Source organism: Papaver somniferum, chromosome 7 (genome assembly GCF_003573695.1).
Source record: "Papaver somniferum cultivar HN1 chromosome 7, ASM357369v1, whole genome shotgun sequence".
Lineage (NCBI taxonomy): Eukaryota > Viridiplantae > Streptophyta > Magnoliopsida > Ranunculales > Papaveraceae > Papaver > Papaver somniferum.
Window position 1 is genome coordinate 3,488,937 of NC_039364.1, and position 21,010 is coordinate 3,509,946.

Sequence of the window (21,010 nt, forward strand, 5' to 3'; positions counted from 1 at the left end):
CCGTGTATAAACCTCTTTAAGATATAATCACTAAAGGAATATTTCAACACAGTGTCCACTTGAAACAGGGTTAGTCCAGACTGGTCTAACAATGTGAAAATAACAAAATCAATTGTTCAAGATCAATCAAGTCTTATCCAACAAACAAGGTCGGATTTAACAACTATGATTGATTAACGTACAACCTGTATTATTTCAATTATATAAATAAAATATAATGCGGAAAAGAAATAACATAGACACCAGAAATTCTGTTAACGAGGAAACCGCAAAAGCAGAAAAACCCCGGGACCTAGTCCAGAATAAACACACACTGATTATAAGTTGTTACACCAATTTCCTACTTCCTATTAGGACTAGATGTAATACCTGCTTCAGCTATATTCAAGCACTTATAGAACTCCTAGCACAACACCAAATGTCTTTAGGAATTCTTCTCGTAAATCTTCTAGTAGAACCCAAGTCTCTCTTTAGAAGATACAACAACGCGATTGATAGGATTCGATCTTTTGTTTGCACAAAATACAGGTTTGATTTCCCTTTAGATGTGAATCAAGGTTTTGGACATATTGTATTTGTTTTGAACAACTACCAAATAAAAATTAATGAAATCAAAACAAACTTGTAGATTAGGGTTTTAACTTACAATCAGTATGTGTACTCACAAGAAGTCCGTGAACCTAATTTTTGTAAGTGAACTTGGTTGATTCCGAAGATCAATTTACAAGTTAAGAAAACCCTAATAATTCTACAACAAGAACAATTAGAATAAATCTAGAGATACCTTGTTTAAAACTTCTTAAGGATTTTTACAAGATGCCTTAATCAAAGTTTTCCTTTCTAGCTTCCAATTTCGAATAACAAGTGTTGGTATACGATCGGAAACTGAAATCTATCAAAACCTAGGGTTTATGATCAAAAACTCTTGAATGGTATTATATTAGAAGAAAAGACCTTAGAATAGACAAGAGGTGAAAAACCTTGATTAGAAGTTGTATGATCAATCACGAAGATTAAATCCAACTCGGCTTTGTGATCCCCAATACAAAGACTTTTATCTCACTCTTGTTCACGAAGAACAGAAGACATCTAAAACAACCTTATGAGCTTACACTAATTTTCCAAAGGGGATAAAAATACGTGTAGCACTCACGAACCCTTTATTTATAGTGAAAGATAGCTTGAAAGCTAAGCAAAGCTGTTTTCCTTTTCAAGACTCTCCTAATTTTGGGAGTCTTTCTTAAGTTACAATTCTTGCCAAAATAATTAAAGAAATAATTAATTAGCAAATATCGTATTTATGTGAATAAATCACATTTTAACTTAGGCAGGAATTAAAAGTTATCACAAACCCTTTAATATGGTAATCAAATATGTTTAGATTAATATCCATCTTTCCTAGATAAGAAAACATCACCAATTTGACTAAAAAATACTTCAAGTCACGTAATTGGGCCCAAGTCCGTAAACCGTTACAAGCAGTCCATGGATTTTTTCCCACTAACTAACTGTAACAGTTACAACAACACTTATAACTGTTACTTTAATAAATCACTCATGACTTCATCGTTTTAACCCGGAATTGAGTGATTCTTGGATCGTTTAATTCGTAGGCTCATTCACTATAACATGAGAACCTTTCCAGGGATAAAGTTTATTGTCACAAAAGTCGTGGCTCAAATAACCTCAAGTATATATACATAAGTGTACATTTACCATCATAGGAATTGTTCTATAGAGTGAGCATTTGTTTCGATAGATTAGAACGGTATAATTGAACAAGAGTCCAAGTGAAATCAATTACCACATACCTTTGTTGATGAAGTCCTTGTTGATGCCTTCTTGTAGTCTTGAAACTTCATCCGTCAAGGATAGCTTCAATTCTACTTCTTAGACTTAATCTAGTCCGAAACTATCTATAGTATTCTAAATCAAGAACACATTTTGGCAACTAAAATTGACAACTAACTTGACATAACAACGCTAATGGATTCAACCGAGCAATTCTCTAACAATCTCCCCCTTTGGAAATTTTAGTGACAAAACCATTTTACATATGGATTGTACTTGTTAAAAGCATTACAGTTCCAATATCCGACATGCTTGATTTCATTGGTTCTTCAACTATGCGTGTACTCTAGCTGTACTTGTTGAAGGTCCATCATAGTATTATTACACAGCATCAAAGTTCAATTGTATCACAACTTTGACAATAATACTACGGTGATATGTATCACTCCTCCTTAGTCAATACTTCATCTCACAATGAAAACCACTCCCCCTTACATAATGACCCGTAAACCATATGTATATGTAGTGTGAACTACAACATAATTATCCTCCTTTTTGTCAATATAAATTGGCAAAGGTACGAAAACTAGTGGGATCCTAATGAAATTTTCATAGAGAAACTTCTTGACCAAAAGAAAACATATCAACTTTACTTTAGATGATATCACAGAGGTGAAACTTAGTGACTTCATCAAGGATTTTATTAAGATATAAGTTAACTCCTACATGTTCCACAACCGCTTCTCTCCTCAAAGATATGGCAATTAAGCACAAGTTCAAAAAGAACTCTCCCCCATAAAAATGTCATTCCCTAAAGAACAACAAGAGTGACCTTACTCCAGAGAGAAGGATTTGTATATTGGATTTTAGACATCCCATAAGGAGATACGAGCTAAGGACCAATCATTTAAAGTTTCTCATGAGATCCTGTTACCAAATAAAATAAAATAATAGAACTATCTTATGGTAAACAATTCAAAATATGTAATCACGAAGATCAAGTATTGTGATCATCTTTTCTAAGATACAAACTTGTATAAACAAGAATTCATATGCTTAGAAGGAAGAATAACTTTTTCCACAAGGATTTACACCAAGAATGGTTACCATAAGTGTATGGAAAAGTTTCTTTGATAATAAAAACCAACATCCAATGGCTTTGATTATTGATTCTAACCTGTTATATTTAAGAATTTCAATCACAAATCAAGTTAGGTAATTAAGAATAATACACGTGGTATTTAGCCATATTCATCTTAACCATAACTATTTCAAATGACTCAAATGAAACTAGTTAAAGAGTTGTTCAATTGCTATATTCTCATATAATTATACAAGAACACAATTGAAGCAAAATCGGTTTGATTCACTTGAATCAATCATGAATATTATATCCACGGTTTGCAAAGATTGTATTCCTTATAATTTAAATGTTTAAGTTCATGAACTGACCGGTTGTTAAAGTAACCAGCTTAAGTATGCGTACGGGTATGCGTACTTAAGCAACCATATTTGAGTTGGTTTAGTTTCCAAACTCAACAGAAATTCTCGGTTCGAAAACCTCCGCCAGTATGCGTACGGGTACGCATACTTAAGGTTACTAGTTAAGAGCTTGTTAATTCCCAAACTCAGCAGAATTTTTCGGTTGGAAAACTTCTGCCAGTATGCGTAGAGGTACACATGATTAACTTGTCTCCTTCACCAATTTCGTATACACACATATGCATACTCTTGGTTCCCGGTTTATGGATTTATACACTAATGTGCGAACACACTATATATGCTTATGTCCAAAGATGGTTACATAATCTCAACTCTTCATTTCAATCATTGAAACATTCTTATATAATGACAATAGATGTTTTCACACACTATTAGCATCAAACCAATTTTCAAGATATTGAAACAATCACCATGACTTTCGTCACGAATAAAGATGAACTTGGCTAAAGCAAAAAGCTTCCACATATAAAAAAAAATACCCAACATAATATGTGTGCCCCAATTCTTTTGCAATCCTCACCGCATTAAAGGGCTTCTTGGTGAGGATGCACTTCCAACACAATCCTATTGTGTTGAGGTGAAAAAGATCTTGCTCACCACAAGTATTCGAGACAAAATCATGCATGGACTCTAGGAATTTAACAACTTCCTTGAAACTTTCGATAACTGTTACATACCTTTTTAATATGTTATCCCTTGTCGAACTCTTGTCTGGGAGATCCTTCTTTATAGTACTCGTTGCTTTATTGATCTTCTTTGGTACCCATTTCTGAGTAGCTTTTGGAGCAACGTATTTCTTTTGCTCCCCAATATAGATATGAAATTTCTTAGAGGGAATACTAGAAGAACTGATATTATAAGACTCAGTTTTTCTCCAGTTTGGAACATCAGATCTGGTCATCTTAACAGAATCAGATCTGGCTGTATCTCGTTTAAGATATCTGCAATTCCTTTGCAAGTGACCTGGTTTTACACAATAAAAGAAATATTTAGTATAATGGAAAAATTTATGTTTAGTGTTACCTAAATGTGTATGTGCTTGCTTTGGAGCTTGACAAAATTTCCTCTTTTCTTCATCGACAGTTGGTAGAGATACTTCATTTTTGTCAACCTTGGAAGGTTTTGGTTGAGAAGAAACTTTAGCTCTGACAAATTTTACCTCTTTGCAAATACCAATCCTCGTGTATCACGAAGAATTCTACATGCTCCCAATATTGAGGTTAATTTATCTGAGTTTTTATTTCTAGACAAACTCTCTTTTAAGCTCGAGTTTTCTTCTTCCAACCATTTGACCTTTTCAAGCGCAATTACTAGATCATTCTTGGATGATTCATATTGAACTTTGATATCTTCTCGTTCCGAATCAAATAACAAGTTCATTTCAATGTTCTCCAATTTATCTAGCTTTGCTTGAAGAGTAATTTCCTGATCTCGACCTCCGGAAATTTCTTCTTTAAGTTTTCGTATTTCGTTGAGATAATCTCTTGCACCACTAGAATCAAGTTGGTCTTGCAGGTCTTTATTCTGACAACAAAGTTTGTCATATTTAAATTTCTCACTCAGTATGGTGCTTTCAGCTTTCTAGAGTTTTTGATGACATTCCTTAAGAAGATTACGATCTTTATGGAACACTTTTTCGACAAAATTAGAATCAGTATCCGAAAGAATTTTTTCAGAAGCTAATGCAACCTCGCCTGCGTACTCTTGGTGATCATAATATTCTGGTCCATCATCAAGAGTAGGCAAAGCTGTTGCATATGCCGATTATCTACGAGAATTTTCTGTCTCTCAAGAATTTTCTAAATTTTTGTGGAGTAACATCCTTAGTATCTGGCGAACCAGATTTATCCTTAGAGGATTCAAAATTGTTTGCAGCTTTAAGAGAAATAACCTCTTTTCTTGATGCGTGTTCATTATCAAAGATCTTTAACTTTCCAACAAGAGTATTTCCGGAGAGTGTAGAAAGATCGTTTGCTTCTTCAATGACATGTTTTTAGACTCGTATCTTGATGGTAGAGACCTGAGAATTTGCACATAATAACTTTCTCTGGAATAGTTATTCCTAATGAATATGAGGAGTTAACTATTTGAGAAAGTCTTTGGTTAAACTTACCAAAGGTTTCATCATCAGACATGCGGAGGTAACCATTATTTTAATGGATTATCATCCCATAATCCATTATGCAGATTATTAAAGCTGTTTGGTAACCATTATAATAATTGATTAGTTTAATCATAATTGAAAAAATCCATTATTTTCATAAACAAAAAAAAAAGTTGTTTGGATATTTATTTTATTCAATTATTTTTTCTAACAAACTCAAATTAAATTTTTTTCTTCTTATTTTCTCTAAATTATCAAGAGAGAGACAAAAAAAAACAACGTACGACTAAAAAAAATCCTAGATCATTGTTCTTTCCTTTTCTTTTTGAGATCATCATTCTAAGATAATCAATTATTTGAAAAAAGCACGATTTATAAAGGGGGATACCAATCTTACTAAGTGTTGATACCATTTCATCGATCCAACGGCCAGGATCGGTGGGATCTTTTTGTCCTATATGAAACGGTATCAACACTTAGTAGTACTGGTATTCCCTCTACAAATCATGGAAAAAAGTGTTTGGGAAAATTTATTTTTAAAATGATTATATCAAAATCATTTATCAATTTATGATTATAAATAATCATAAATTTTACCAAACGAGACCTATGCTTATGATTTAAAAAAAAATGTTTAAATAAAAATATAAAATAATTAAGTAAATAAATAATTAAACGATGGTTATTTGTAGTGGCGTGCAACGGACGGACGGTTGCGGATTAGGGTCACCCGCAACCAAACCGTCAAAATTGCGGATTTGGAAAACCGTAACCGGCTCAATCATCCGCGGATTTGACCTTTGCGGATCAGCGAATTGTACGTGACGGATGCGGATTAACCGCGGATTTAGTCAAGAAAAAGGAAGTCGCATGGAATGTAAACAGATTGTGAGAACAAGTAACATGGAGCTTATGGAAAAGCTAGGTAAAACTTTTAAGCCATCCTTCAGACAAAAAGAAGGGAATGTCAGTTGCATCCACAAGCTTTATGAACCAAGGGATGATTGATACCAAGTGAATATGGACGAGGAATTTAAATATATCAAAGTAGTGTTTCTCTCAATTCCTAAAATGTGGAAGGATTTCTTCAAAATGAATAAAATGTGAAGGAGTAAAGAACAATGAACAAGTACCACAAAAGATGATTCTAATCGCATAGGAAATACAAAAGTACACATTCCCTATCGAGCACAATGAACAATTTAGAGCAGGATATCACTTGACAAACTCTAGATTAACATTTTGATTTTTCTGAATGAACTGTCTAAATCTCCATGAGATATATAAAAAAAAGGAAAAAAAAAAAGAGAAAAAAATGTAAACCAAGGTTTTGTGAAGATACTGGTGAGTAGACAGTAGTGACTCTCCTTACAAACATAGGCAAGATACTTATATTTACCTCACATTGAACTAAAATTTGATGTGTCAAGAAGAAGTGCAACAACATATAAACCCACAGACACTTGCTATTCACAGAGCCTTAGAGCTTAAAAACTTGCACAAAATGTAACACAGCAGAGGCAGGGAGAATAAAAGTCTCACCACCTTTAACAAGTAATCTCAGGATCAAACAAGTTCAGGAAGAATATATAAAACTGAACCTTCCATTATTATCCTTAGTAGTTTTATGAAACTCCTTCACTACCCTATGGTGCGGATAAATCCGCGGATCTACAAAACCAACCGCAACCAAACCGCTAAACCTTGCGGTTTTGAGAATTCACCCGTGACCGGCCCATTGACCTTTGCGAATTGGTTTTCACCGGCAATTTTACGGACGGTTGCGGATGAAATCCGCGGTTCCGAATTGTATGCACACCCCTAGTTATTTGTAACACCTCTTCTTAACTAGGGGCAGGAACAATCTTATATGCGTATGCCTCAAAAACAGCCTTGGTTCTTGAAAGAGAAAAAATGATCTAGGAATTACTGGTTAATCCAGTTTACAAAGAACCGTTTAGTGTGTAGTCCAACACTAAAATAATTCTACTCGCTGGTCCAAAAATATGTTTTTGGACCAGATTTTTTAATCGATGGTCCTAATACGTGTGGAAGCTATAATGTGTACTTTTCTAAATGCCTAAACAACCCTTCTGGTCAAATTTAATTCAGTTTTATCAGCTCGTTCTTCACAAATTGGAGAGCTCTGGCGATGACGATGGTGATTTATGGAAAAAATCCAAAGATTCCAACTCCCTCTACAAACTAAATCCGGAGGAGTCGATAATGGTGAATCGTCGTTGTTCTCATTTTATATTTGATATGTACATAGGATGTGTACATATGGATACCATCCGTATTTTCAACTAAATCCTATGTAATCGAGATTTTGTAATCTTATCAATACTCTGACTATTCATGGAGATGAGGTTTCACAGAATCACAAAATAATACTCGTTAGTGGACCATTATTGTTGTTTCAAAAGCTAAGTCTTCTACTCTTCTTATAATTTTCCTAATTTTGATTTTAAACACCTTTTGATTTCAAAAGGGAAAAATAATTTTTAGGGTTTTCAAAGATCTTTTTTATATTCTTCTTTCGTAGGTGATTGAAACTTGTTTTTCCTGATTTGATTAATTCAGATTATTTTAGGTATGTTATTCATGTTTAATTTTTATTTAGGTGTGGTTAGTTTTAAAAAATTTCTTGAAAGATCAATTAATTTATAGGATCGATTTGGTTTTTGGAGCTTTTTTGTTTTTGGAATCTTTTGTATGGTGATCTGTTGAGTTAGCTTAAACATTTTTGATTTGTTGGGATTGCACTTGAGATATTAGCTTAAATAAAAAGAATGAATTCATGTTTTGCCTGTACTGATTTTCGCAGTACATATTTGTTGTGTAGTGCTTTCGCGGTACATATGTTCATGTACTGATTTTGCATTTGGTACTTGTCCTATGTGTTAACAGTAAAGACGGCGGAAATGGGGTTGTAATGGTGGCGAAGGATAAAATGTTAGGAAAAGAAGATACGTGAGAGGAACACAATGCTAGAGTAGATGCCAAACACAAGGGAAAGGTGGGTTTTTTATCCCCTGAACATCAATTTAAAATTAAAAAACTAGAGAAATGGTCAAGTACTTTGTGGTTAGAATTCTAGAGACACGAGGTCTTGGAATTACATTAGTGAACACTGTCTACGGGATTTGGACATTATGTATTGGCTTTAACTATTTAGGTACCAACATTAGTTTTGTTCATTTCATTTCTAAGACCACATTTTAGGTACCAAGAGAAACTTACGAGACAGGAATACGGTCATGTTTCGTTAGCCAAATTAAGATTTTATTGGGAATGCGTATGCACACCCTAGAGTCTTAAAACGAAAACATCATTTAGTTTTTTTCTTTTGCATTATCTATTGTGCATGAGTTTAGCAATATCATATCAATAGATTAAGCAGTACATGTTGATATGCGTAGTCCCACCTGAGATCCAGATGTTACTCCTTGGACCAAAGTCCTTGGTGCAATATTATGTAAGTAATATATAATGTATGTTTTTGAAAAGTGTCTCGATGCGTTAGGTTTCACTCAGTACATATCAATATGTACCAAGGTTTCACTTAGTACACATCAATATGTACCAAGGTTTCACTTAGTAAACATCAATATGTATAAGGATTTCCCTTGTAATATGACGCACCTTGTGTCCAGTGAACATATAGAGGTAAGTTAATCAATTTTGTTTTCTATTCGCGATCAGTATTAGTTGGAAATTGCAAAATTTGATATGTACTAGGGTTTCACTCAGTACATATCAATATGTACTAGAAGGGTTCACTCAGTACATATCAATATTGGTTTTAACTTTCTACTTTACAGATTATATTGGTATATATATTGTTGTGCATGATGATTCAGAAAATGCAGAAAACATCTGCACCTGTAATTCTCTATGTTATCTGATATTGGTCCTTGGTAGATCTAGAACCAGATGCTAGATAGTAAGGATAAAGCATCAGTTGGATTGGAAAGTGTTTTACTGGTTCCAACCGATTCAGGCTCCGAGATAAGCACCACGGAAACAGTAGCTAACAACCAAGTTCGAAATGAAATACCGGTCGAGAAAGGTAAATTTTTTCTAACAAAACTATTCGTGCATGTATAAAGTTTACAGAGTTGCATCCATATGGAGACTGAATAGACTTGCATCTTATTGGAAACTGAATAGAATCACATCTATATGGAGACTGAATAAAAGTTTTTGGTAATGCTTTAAATTGAATCATATAATTATATTTTCGGAAATTTGCATGGGTACAATAATTGATAGCCACGAAAAAACAAAGCATTTTCCAACCAGAAGATAATAAATTAATATCAATTTAATTACTGTAAGAAAAAAAGACTTAGAGTTGGATTCTGTAATGATTTTGATCTACAATCTTTCAGTTCATGGATTCATTATGTTGTTTTTGTTCTGTCAATTTAGTACATATTTTGATGTACTGCGAAGAGCATAAGGCTTGTCAGCTGGCTCATCTGGCGTAATACTTACCTGACGTGTGTCATCAGTTGGAGAAACAGGTTCTACGTGCCAGTGAATTGCGCAACCACACTTGTCTTTGGCAGAGATAACTCCTGAATAGCGCAAACCAGATTATCACACTCAAAAAGAATAAGAAGGCTCATCTGGCGGAATTTCATGCTAGTTATTATTGGTGGCATTATATATTTCTTAACAGAATAAACTTGAGCATGTTGTACTTGTTGTGTTTCCAGGGAGGATGTATTTTGTTAGTCGGATAATCCGTTTTATTTCTTTTTTTCCAATAAGTGTAAAAATATACGTAACTTCTGAGTAAGAGTTGTTTTAAAACTATATTTTTTCCAGGGTCTGGTTAAGGCTTTCATATCAGGGATAATTTTTCGCCTTTTTCTCCGCTTCCATGGTGCAAATTGTCTGCATTATCTTTTGTTTTATTAATGAAAAACTGCTTATCATTGTTAACAACACATAATTTATAGTATTACTGCCCTTGTTCCCTAAAAAAATTCAGAGTATAAGTTCCAATTTTCTTATTGTGCATCATCTTTCACAGTACATGCAAATATGTACTGCCCGTATTCAAGGCTTCTTACTCTTTTTCCAGTTTTCATACTGACAATATAGAACATCAATATAACTCTACATATAATAGTTAAGAGAAAAAAACCAAAAAAAAAAAAGAAAAATACAAACAATGCAACATAATCCATCATTTACATTATAAGATTTCAAATTTCCATACTAATATGTACTGCCAACTAAAACCTAACCCAATTACGTCGTACATACCAATACATATGAATATCCACTGTCAGTAATGTTGGCATACTTTAAAGTCTTCATGTCTTGGATTTAAATTTATTTTTCTGATGACAAAAACAGTTCCGTTTGCATTGTACACACACCATAGTATTTGATGGCTCTGCATAACAGTGCTTGATGAAGGGTCATTGCTCTTTCCTGCGGTGAGTTTGCATATTCCCTTAAGTTGGAAATTCCCAACGCCTAATAAACAAGTCAATATATGAAGAAACAAACTCATCATCTGCGGGGTCAATAGGTCTTGGAAGATAAACTGTGAGTACCTACAACATCCCAGATACGACATGTTCCACCACTTGATGACCTGTGCGAAAAAGAGAAACATAAACATATAGATTACAAAGCAACTTAGTATCAAACAAACAGTAATAACAGTACACATCAACAAGTACATATCAACAAATTGATAAGTTTATATCAATATCTAGTATCTAGTGCTTTCACCCATTACATATCATTATCTAGTGTAGGATCAACGAGTACATAATGATATGTTCCTGTACCTAATACTAAGGTAATCCAGTATCTCAATACAATGATATGTTCTAGTACATATTTTTGCAAGGTAGTATAAGTTGATATGTACCTAATACTAATGTAATCCAGGTATTCAACAGTACATGTTGATACGTACTACTGGTGGATTCTACTTGTATTTAAGCATAAAATACATATTGATATGTATTGCATCAACAAGTCCTTTTTTTCCTAAGTACATGTTGATACATACTCTAGGATCATGTCAGGCATAAACTACTGTACATATCGACATGTACATCACTAACGAATAAATTTTACCTTACGTACATATCGATACGTACTGTAGGATATATTCAAGAAGAACCATGCTAGGAGTTTATATGTACTACATCAAATAATCACTCTTTCCCTAAGTACATATTTATAAAAAAAAAAATACTCACCAATCGAACTCCTAGCAATAGTTTTAACTTCTTCCATGAATCCTTGAAGATGCACAAACATTCTTGCATTCAGTATTTGTGATTGAACTATGATCAATAGCAAAGTGAAGATTTAATACAACACAACTTAACAACAGGATGCATTACAATTTAAAGTGAAAAAACGTACCACGTTTCAAGATTGACCATGTTTCTCATTTCTTTCCATGTGTTGGTCCTCTAGACATAAAATCCACAACTTCTGAACCTAGAAAACAGTTGGTAAAGCTTCACATTTTCATTTTCATAAAAGTATCCTTTTCATTTTCATAAACACATATAACATGTTTTTTGTTGGTATATAAGCATCTAGGTACAAGGGTTTATCCAGAACATATAGATATGGTCATTGATCCTATACCGATTAATGACCTTTAGGCTTAACTAAGAATGTGAAAATTTGGTTTCATTTTAGGTACATAACAGAGAGTTTTTTCTCAAAGCTCTGAGAAAGCAAACTCATTCATATAAATGGAGACTTACATACCTTGCGATTCAGGTAATGATGACCTGTTCAGAAGATCTGAGGACCATCCATGTACACTAGTTGAACGCACCAGCTCCATATGGTCCTGATACGATTCTCCCCCACTAACACAACCCCCAACACCACCAAAATGACTTCTATCAGGCAAACCATCAGCAGCCATGGCTCCAGACGAAAATGGAGAACCAGATATCCAACATAACATATCAAAATGTACCTACTAGATATCCAACAGAACATATTGGATACATATCGATATTTTGAACATCAGTATAACTAACATTACATATCAACACGAACATCAGTATGACTGCCAATAAATATCGATATGTACTATTGAATATAACCATCAGTACATATCCTAGTAAGTACTTTCAACAATACATATTGATATGTACAATCGAATCGTACACAACACACAACTCATATCAATATGTGTCGAAGGATATTAATATGTACTGTTTGATTTAATGGTTCTACTAAAAATCAAAAATCATACAGTACACATGTTGGATTGCATTACCTTGTTTTAGCAGAAACACCAGGTTTCTTTGATTTCGCCTTCTTAACAGATTCGTTGTTCTTTCTTGATTTGGTTTCACAAGTAGATTTCTTCTTCTGATTCTTTGACCCTGGTTGAGAATCAGGAGTACTTGTTTCTTTCAATCTTTTTTAACCATTTACTTCGAGAATTTCAGATCCCAATACTTCGAGAATTTCAGTAGGAAAACGAATTTATGAGTAACAGGAAAAGGAATCATAAAATCAGATCCAAAATGAATCTCCATCAGAACAACTATGTCAATCTTATACGATTTTTCGTTTAGATCTGATTTTTTCAGTTGATTTTGTGATGGTTTCAACGGATTTTTGTAATGATTTCATCAAATCTAGGGTTTTGTCGTTGATTTTTCTTTTGTTTGTTGATGATCGATTAAGAAGATCACTTGAATACGATGAGGTAGAAAAAAATGAGAGGAAGTAACAGAGAAAAGTTGTTTAATGGAAGAATTGCAGAGAGAGGTTGGTTATTTAGTATTCACACGTATAATAAAAAGGGTACTCGGGTCTTTTTGCAAAGACCAGAACTTTTTTGGACCTCCTATTAATTGTTTTTTCTGGATGGACTACAGACTAACCCGGATCGGGTTTTATGGACTAAACAGGAAATTCCTCAAAAATGATAGGCTTGTGCCAACCCAAGCCCAATTACAGAAAAAAAGAAACGGAATCTTTTGGGGAAATTAGGGGGAGACTCAAAAAAAATAATATTCCCGTTCTCAGGTCCACAATTAATTTTGTATACCGTGACACCCATAATTATATGAAATTATTATATGAATCAATACATAACTGGTTATGCATACTATCTTTTCAGGCATAACTCAGTTATGCATACTATCTTTTTCAGGGGTATAATTGGCAGCGCAACTTGGACATAACATATCTAAAAATCCGCGCCTTAGAATTTTACAAATTTTATATCGTTGGAAATCTTTTTAAAAGAGCTACGCAACGAGTACAAACAAGAATATCAAATTTTTGTTTTTAACGAAAAAATCGGAGGTGATCCTCATTTTAGGGAAATTTTTTGAAAACTTGATACTTAACCATTATGCAGTCACCAAAAACGATGCATAACACATTCTGCAGACGCATACGAATTATGCAGCCATTTTTTCGACTGCATAACAAGTTATGTATCTATAACAAGTTATGTAACCATTGTTTTGGTTGATTTTAGCCGTACATATAAAAAATTGATGCAAAATGCAGTATGCATCCATATTTACGGATGCATATCAGGTTATGCATCTATTTTCTCGATGCATAATGCATTATGTAGCCATATTTTCGGACGCATAACAGGTTATGCAGGTTTTCTGGACTGCATAACAAGTTATGCAACAAATTTTATAGATGCATAACAGGTTATGCATCCATTTTCACGAATGCATAACATGTTATGCAGACAGTTTCTCGACTGAATGACATGTTATGCAGTCATAACCACATCATCATCTTCTTTCATGTTTCATTAACTCCCACGCAAACCATTATCTTTCAGTTATTCGGGGGCTCTTGGTCAAAATCATGTATTTACACCATCATCTTCTTTCATGTATTTACACCATCATCTGCAATTAAACCTGCATAACAGGTTATGCAGATTTTATGGACTGCATAACAAGTTATGCAACAAATTTTCTAGATACATAACATGTTATGCATCCATTTTCATACAGTAAGCTAAGTTGTTAAGGTGCTTATTTTATTTGAAACTTGGCCACGACAGAGCAAAACAAATCATTAATCTATGCAATTACACATATGAGCTCTTGAATTCCTCCCGGCTCCCACCGCGCCATATCATTAGCTAGCCAGTGCATGAGGAGTAGAGCATAGTACTTATGGATGACAGATGTTGTTCATGTAATGTTGATGTCAACATGTGGACAGACATCATGCCACATCATGCCTCTTAAAATGAAATGATCCGAGGGATAAGTATGTACAGAATATTCCTACGGCCTTTAATTCACAACTCAAAACGTTGATATTGAAGGAACATAATGAATAAAATGTATATAATGTCCGTCATCATCTGCTCTAGCAAGAAAGGTAATGATTGAATCCGCTGTTTTAATTTATATCTGCTCAAACAAAAATTACTGCTCTAGTTCCATACGTTTCAATGTTAAGCTTAGTTCCTCTCATTTTAGTTCTAACAGTATACCATTAAATACCCTGAAACAATAGCTTAGTTTTTCTTGAACAATGTCTCATAAAAGAACTGAAAAGACTAGCAGGAGAAACTAATAGTCACCCAAAACCAAAACCAACAAAGTGTTGTATATAATTACCGCACCTGATCCGGAAGACACAAATAATAATTTGGTCTAGGAAACCTGGTTCCGTGACTTCCGTCTAGTTCCCTGTTTACTTGTGAAGTCTGTGAGCGTAGTCTTCTTGATTCCTTCAGATTTTGTTCTCTTGGCTGCAAGTTAACAATCAATTGCTTAATTTTTTTCATGGGTTTTGTTTGAATTTCAATGTGCTTTGCTTAATTGAATTGGTTGATTGATTGATTGATTTTTCAATTCATATTGTTGGGACTTCAAAGGATTTCTCAAAGAAGAAGAGGTCAGCTCCAGCTACATCAGATTCAGAAGAATCATACACTAGCAGTTGCACTCACAGTCATCAACAACATCATCATCACCAGCAGGCTGAGAAGATCAAAATCCACTTTACACCATCAACACCACCGCCAACAATGGTAAACTACAGAACTACAAAAAGAAGAAAAGGAATTTAGAGTTGATGGATTCTTCTGAATCTGATTTTGATGGACAATTTGGTTTTGGTTTGGATTATGAAATTATTAGATACAGAAAAGAGGAGATTAAACTGTTGAAAATCGCAAACAAAATTCTTCAAATTCTGGGTTTAGGAATAATTTTGACCGAAGAAATGGATGCGCGCATGAGCTTTTTTATCGGTGGGTTTCACAGTGTGCAAAATCTGAAAAATGGGTGTGGCTGTAGTTTTCACATCTTGAGAATATCTAGAGCAGTTGTCCAGCTGATTAAATGACTGAAACTTTTGCAATTGAACCAGGAACGGATTGCACCGCGCCCCATTGGTAGACCAGTCTTTTAAATTCAATGATCCCATTCCTTGGACTATTGATACAACATGCTTCACAGAGCAAAAACTGCCAACAAAATGTTGAGAAAAAATGGAAAAACATTCATGTAATGACAATGGAAAGAACAGCAAACACCATAAGATTACTGAAGTATGAAAAGATGCTATTGAAGTCCTGAACTGACAACCACTCCTGTGGCTTTTAACTGCACGATTCGACCATTTCAGTCATGATCATAACTACATCATCGACCAACTTCTTCTCAGTTCCTGACAGAACTGATTGAACCTCGTCAGAGATACTATTTTCTTCAAAATAGATGCAGCATTCTAACAGATCATTTCGTCATCACGATATTCATCTTTAAATACCAAAAGTAGTTTCCACAATCAACTAAGAAAACCCTAAAGTTAGCAATTATTTGGTTCAAAATCGCAGCCAATTCAGCATTAGGGTATCAACCAAATCAAATTCTAGATGAGCCAATTTAACAGAACTTCAAGGACAACAAAACATTTAAACAAAAAAACAGGATTCACTCTGAAAATATCTCCAATAAGACTGAAATTTGATATTAACAGAAACTCGGTCCAAAGATAAAACTACAATAAGTGGCTGCAACATGGTAACTGCAACAAGGTAAACTTCAATTTCCTAGAGAGGAAAATATATATTTATACTCCTAATTTGAGAATATAAAAACCTAAGCATAGAGTTGAATTGTTCATGACACTGCCAGATTCCAAAAGCCAAGTACTCAAACACATGCTACGTCTTCTAACCACGGCACAATATAAGAGACAGTTACCAAGACTTCACCCTTAAGGAGAATTACAAAATATTGAGGGAGAGATAGAGAGAACCTTCACGCCGTCTCACTAGCGTGATCTCTTGTTGGTGCAAGCTGGACATTTGTATTGCTTGATATGTTCAGCCCTAGCTGGGGTTATCTTCACACATTTCCCATGGAACCATACCTCACAGATGTCACAGCAGATCCAGAACTCATCTGATGCATAGTTCTCACCACAAGCCCCACACAAAGTATCCCCATGCTCATCCTCTTCGTCATCATCCTCTTCCTCTATATCTTCTTTTGGAGGCGCTGGCTTGGAGTACTTGGCTGGTGGGTCGGCCATTCGCTGCTACAGTTGTCAAAACAAACAAAGAAACGTGAGTGCTTGAACAAACGAAGAACTTTTGCAAGACCAACCTCAAGGTTGTAACTATATACATCTTAAGCCAACGCAATAGGGCCCATATATTCATAAATTTCGGGAATTGCAGGAAACAATAAACCATTATCTCCAACATCCATGGAATGTAACAATTTTCAAGTACATGGAGTATTTAAGTTGTATGTAGTATGTACTAGCGTAAAGTCTAATAGCTTAACTTTTGAAATCAAACATTAGATAGGTAACTGAAACTGAGGAGTTTTACCATTTTTGGAACGGGCTTAGATTTGTTGCTGCTGTGATTTGAAATTGAAGATTTCTCCTTTACTTGTTTCTTTACAGCTCCAGTAACAACTTCAAATATTGTTGGGAGATCATTCATCATGCTAAATAAACGCTTCCTGCACCGCAAATACAAACGACGAGTTCAGTAAGTTCACAAATATATGTTACCAGCATTCAAAAGTGAAAAGAGCAGGGAATAAAACACATTGGATAGGCATAAAAATTAGGAAAATTCACAAAAGCTTTCCATGTCAGAATGATCTCACAGGGGCATATATATACTGACTAGACACTGGCTCTTAGAAACTATAATTATTTCAAGTTCCAGCCATAAGTTAATGCTGCAGAATGACAAGTCAAACTGAATGGCACTTCAACATCCACAAAATTACCATCAAGAACCAAACAGGACATTTCAAATCTATCTGAATATCATCAAAGTAAGCACACGACTAACACTCCACAGAACATAAAACACACGAACACAAATGTGATGACTGAAATGTCGAAAGAAACTGCAACAACCCAAATGATTATAGCACAATAGGAAACTCATAAAGCATCAAAGCTTCCAATGACATCGACATGTATAAGTAACTAATATACGGAACCAGGTAAAAAAAAATCATCACAAGAAATAACCATGTATAAGAACCACCAAATTACTATGAAGAACCAAACTGATCATCTGAATAAATTCATCAAAGTAAGCACACGACTAACACTCCATGAAACATCAAACACAAAAGTACGAATGTCATGATTGAAAACTCGAAAACGTACTGCAACTCAAATGATTACAGCACAATAGGAAACACATAAGGCCTCAGAGCCACCTATGACAAAGACATGTATAAGTAACTAATAAGTGATAAAAAAATCACCACAAGGAATGAAAATGTACAAGTGACATATGCACAACCGAACACAGTTTGTAGTTGAGAGACTGTTATTCGTAGAATAAATACAACTCGGATTAAACATGTACCAAACAGTGCTGAAGATATCCATATTCAAGTATACCTCTCGTTTTTGTCAAATCCAAATCTGGCCCCGAAATAGAAAGCAACAGCAAGAAGCCATGCATCACTGTGCACTGCAACCAAAGCTATCCAGTCTTTTTCTTGCATACCGTCCCTAGCAAAGTTAATGCCTAATGCAGGTTCTGGGAGTTCTGGGGGGACTTCTTCAGCAGGTAAATTGACCTCCCACTGCTCGCTTGGAAACCCATACAAGCACAAGTTTTCCTTTTCTGTAAAATAAATAGTCAAATGAATTAAACAGAATGAGCATTCATTGTATATAAAATAAGTGAAAGCAAGAGGAAACGAAAGAGAAATTCACACATTATGAAGAGTCTAGAAACATAGCTTTAAATTTTCCCTACATTTAGTCAAGTGATGTGACCAACCCCAGGCCGGAAAGATCAAGATAACCATAAATCAATGCACCAACAGATGTAAAATCCATAAATCATCTTATTTACCTCATATTAAGAAAGTAGTGGTTCAAGTGACATGACTGCGCTAAACCAATGAGGTAAAATATTAAATGATTTGAAGGCTCCATCAAACATATATAAACAAATAAAGGTACAGATTAATCAGATGTAGATGCCTAGTGTGACAATAGAAGAACTGTGTTAGAACCACTTCAAGACGATCAGTGAGCATTCACGAGTGTACATTTAAATCGTCTTTCACCACCACTAAGCTAAAACTGCATTTCCACTGATGCTGGTTAATCCAGCGAGTACCATATCAAGCTTTTCCTAAGAAGTCATTACTTTGTTCACCAACAACATGGAGTCTAATGAAAATAAACCTCTGTTCGACTTGGCTAGTATGGCATATTATCCTTCCTCATTGTTATGCAACCAGAAAAGAAAGGCATTACAATCTCCAACTTTTAACTACAATCTTATCAACAAAAAGAGAAATTCACACTTATAAAAAAGCAACAACTAACAGTAGGCTTCCAACACTAGAGGCAACCTGAAGCTAACCCACATTATTGTCCCCTGTAGAACATAAGCTCACCGATCACTTCACCAACAATTCCAGCTTAACAGGATTAATAAACCCCAGAATTTGACTTCTACAACCCAATTTTGCCAAAATTTAACTACAACAACCATATGTATACGAGCATTCCTCAGTATCAAAACCCATTATCTCAGACTAATACAGGATACCACCACTCATTTTCAAAACCCCAAAAAATCAACAAAAAACTCCTCTACAAATACAAACATTCTTTGATAGAAACTAAACCAACTTCCATTTTATAAACATCAATTTCAACACATCATTATCTAGGGCTCTGAAACACCACGGAATTAACTAAAAAATCCTCTTCAAACACTAAGTCAAATTCCATCTTCTACACAGGAAAATTCAGTCAGCTCATCAAATCAGTAAACAAAAAATCCAGAAAATCAAAACCCTAGCCAGTAAAAAACCCCAAATCAACACTAATCTAATAATCTTACACATTGATAACTAAAAATTTTAAAAAAAATCCAACAACAAAAAAAACCCAAAATCAAAGATGGTGTAAATAGAAAGAGAGACAAAGAGAAGGAGAAGAAAAATCCTCACCAGGATCGCACTGCGTGAAAAATTCTTCCACATCTACACCACATAAAACAGAAACAAACATTAGAACAAAAACCCATAAACCCTAAAATTCAAACAAAATCAAAAAAATCAAAATCAAACAAGAAATTGGAGATGAGTAAATTGTTCAGAAAGTGAACACTAACCAGAAGTAAGAGCTTTAATCATCCCAGCTCTTCTACCTTTAAAATCTCTAAAAACTTCTTCTACTGTTCTTGGATTATACTGTCCTCCATTTCCATCCATCTCTTCTCTCTTCAAAATTCCGAAAAGTCAATTACCTGACAACCAAATTACCACTACTACTTTTCAGAACAACGGAGATGAAATTCCGGCAAGTGAGAAACCGGAATCCGGATTCTGGAGAGAAACCCTTGTTTTGACAGCCACCAACACTAATGAGGAAGGAGGTGGAGGAATTTTGGTTTTTATATTCATTTATTATATTATTATAAAGTTAACTTGATAGATAAGTTTTTTTCAAGATCTGTTTTTAACCGTTGATTTTTAAGATTCTCTGCATTGGAATAACATCGACGGTTGGGAAGGTGGGAATTAAAGGCGAGTCGTATTTGTGGTTGGTGTTTTAGTTTTACTACTATTACTGTGATTTTGAAATTGCTTTTTGGTGGGACCGATATCAGATTGCCACGTGGTTTGGGTCCCACCTGAGGTTTTGATGTGTTTGCAACCGTTTGATTTTTTTGCTTTTTAAAAGTTTTGAGATCATTTAGATGTGTTTCACTGTAGATAAGGATAGCTAAGTTTGATGGGGAGATGTAAACCGGATCATTTGATTTGAGAAGGTGCAAAATTGGATGATGATCATGATGTGGGACCATAAAAGTTTGGATTTTGGTTGGGGTCATTGTAAAGAGAATTTTGTTGGTTAGTCTGTTGTGATGATGATAAAGAGCATCATTGATTTCGACGAAATCAAATACTATTTTTAGTGGGACCCAAAAATGATGATAATCACGACACATTCGTAACTGATCGGAAGAAATTCAATTGCATTCGGAAGTCCGAAGCAAAAACAGTTTGCATAAATGATTTTGAAAAACAGACCGTTGGATGTTTGGATTGGTACCGGTCCTAGCAAAGCTGGTACCCCGAA

The 21,010-nt window shown here is 34.5% G+C and overlaps 1 protein-coding gene across 2 annotated transcripts; it reads right to left on the minus strand.

Moving 5' to 3' along the window:
* Positions 1-16,327: 16,327 nt before the first annotated feature.
* LOC113294601 (PHD finger protein ALFIN-LIKE 4-like) lies at positions 16,328-20,305 on the minus strand. Of its 2 annotated transcripts, none has more exons than XM_026542987.1 (5): positions 20,040-20,302; positions 19,876-19,908; positions 18,299-18,527; positions 17,256-17,391; positions 16,328-16,957 (listed from the first exon to the last, which is right to left on the minus strand). In XM_026542987.1, exons 1-5 carry the CDS (start codon positions 20,137-20,139, stop codon positions 16,691-16,693), a joined length of 765 nt encoding a protein of 254 aa, XP_026398772.1. In that variant the 5' UTR covers positions 20,140-20,302; the 3' UTR covers positions 16,328-16,690. The 2 variants fall into 2 exon arrangements, with proteins under 2 accessions (XP_026398772.1, XP_026398773.1); XM_026542988.1 differs by having other exon boundaries at positions 16,557-16,954; positions 20,040-20,305.
* Between the last annotated feature and the right edge of the window lie 705 nt (positions 20,306-21,010).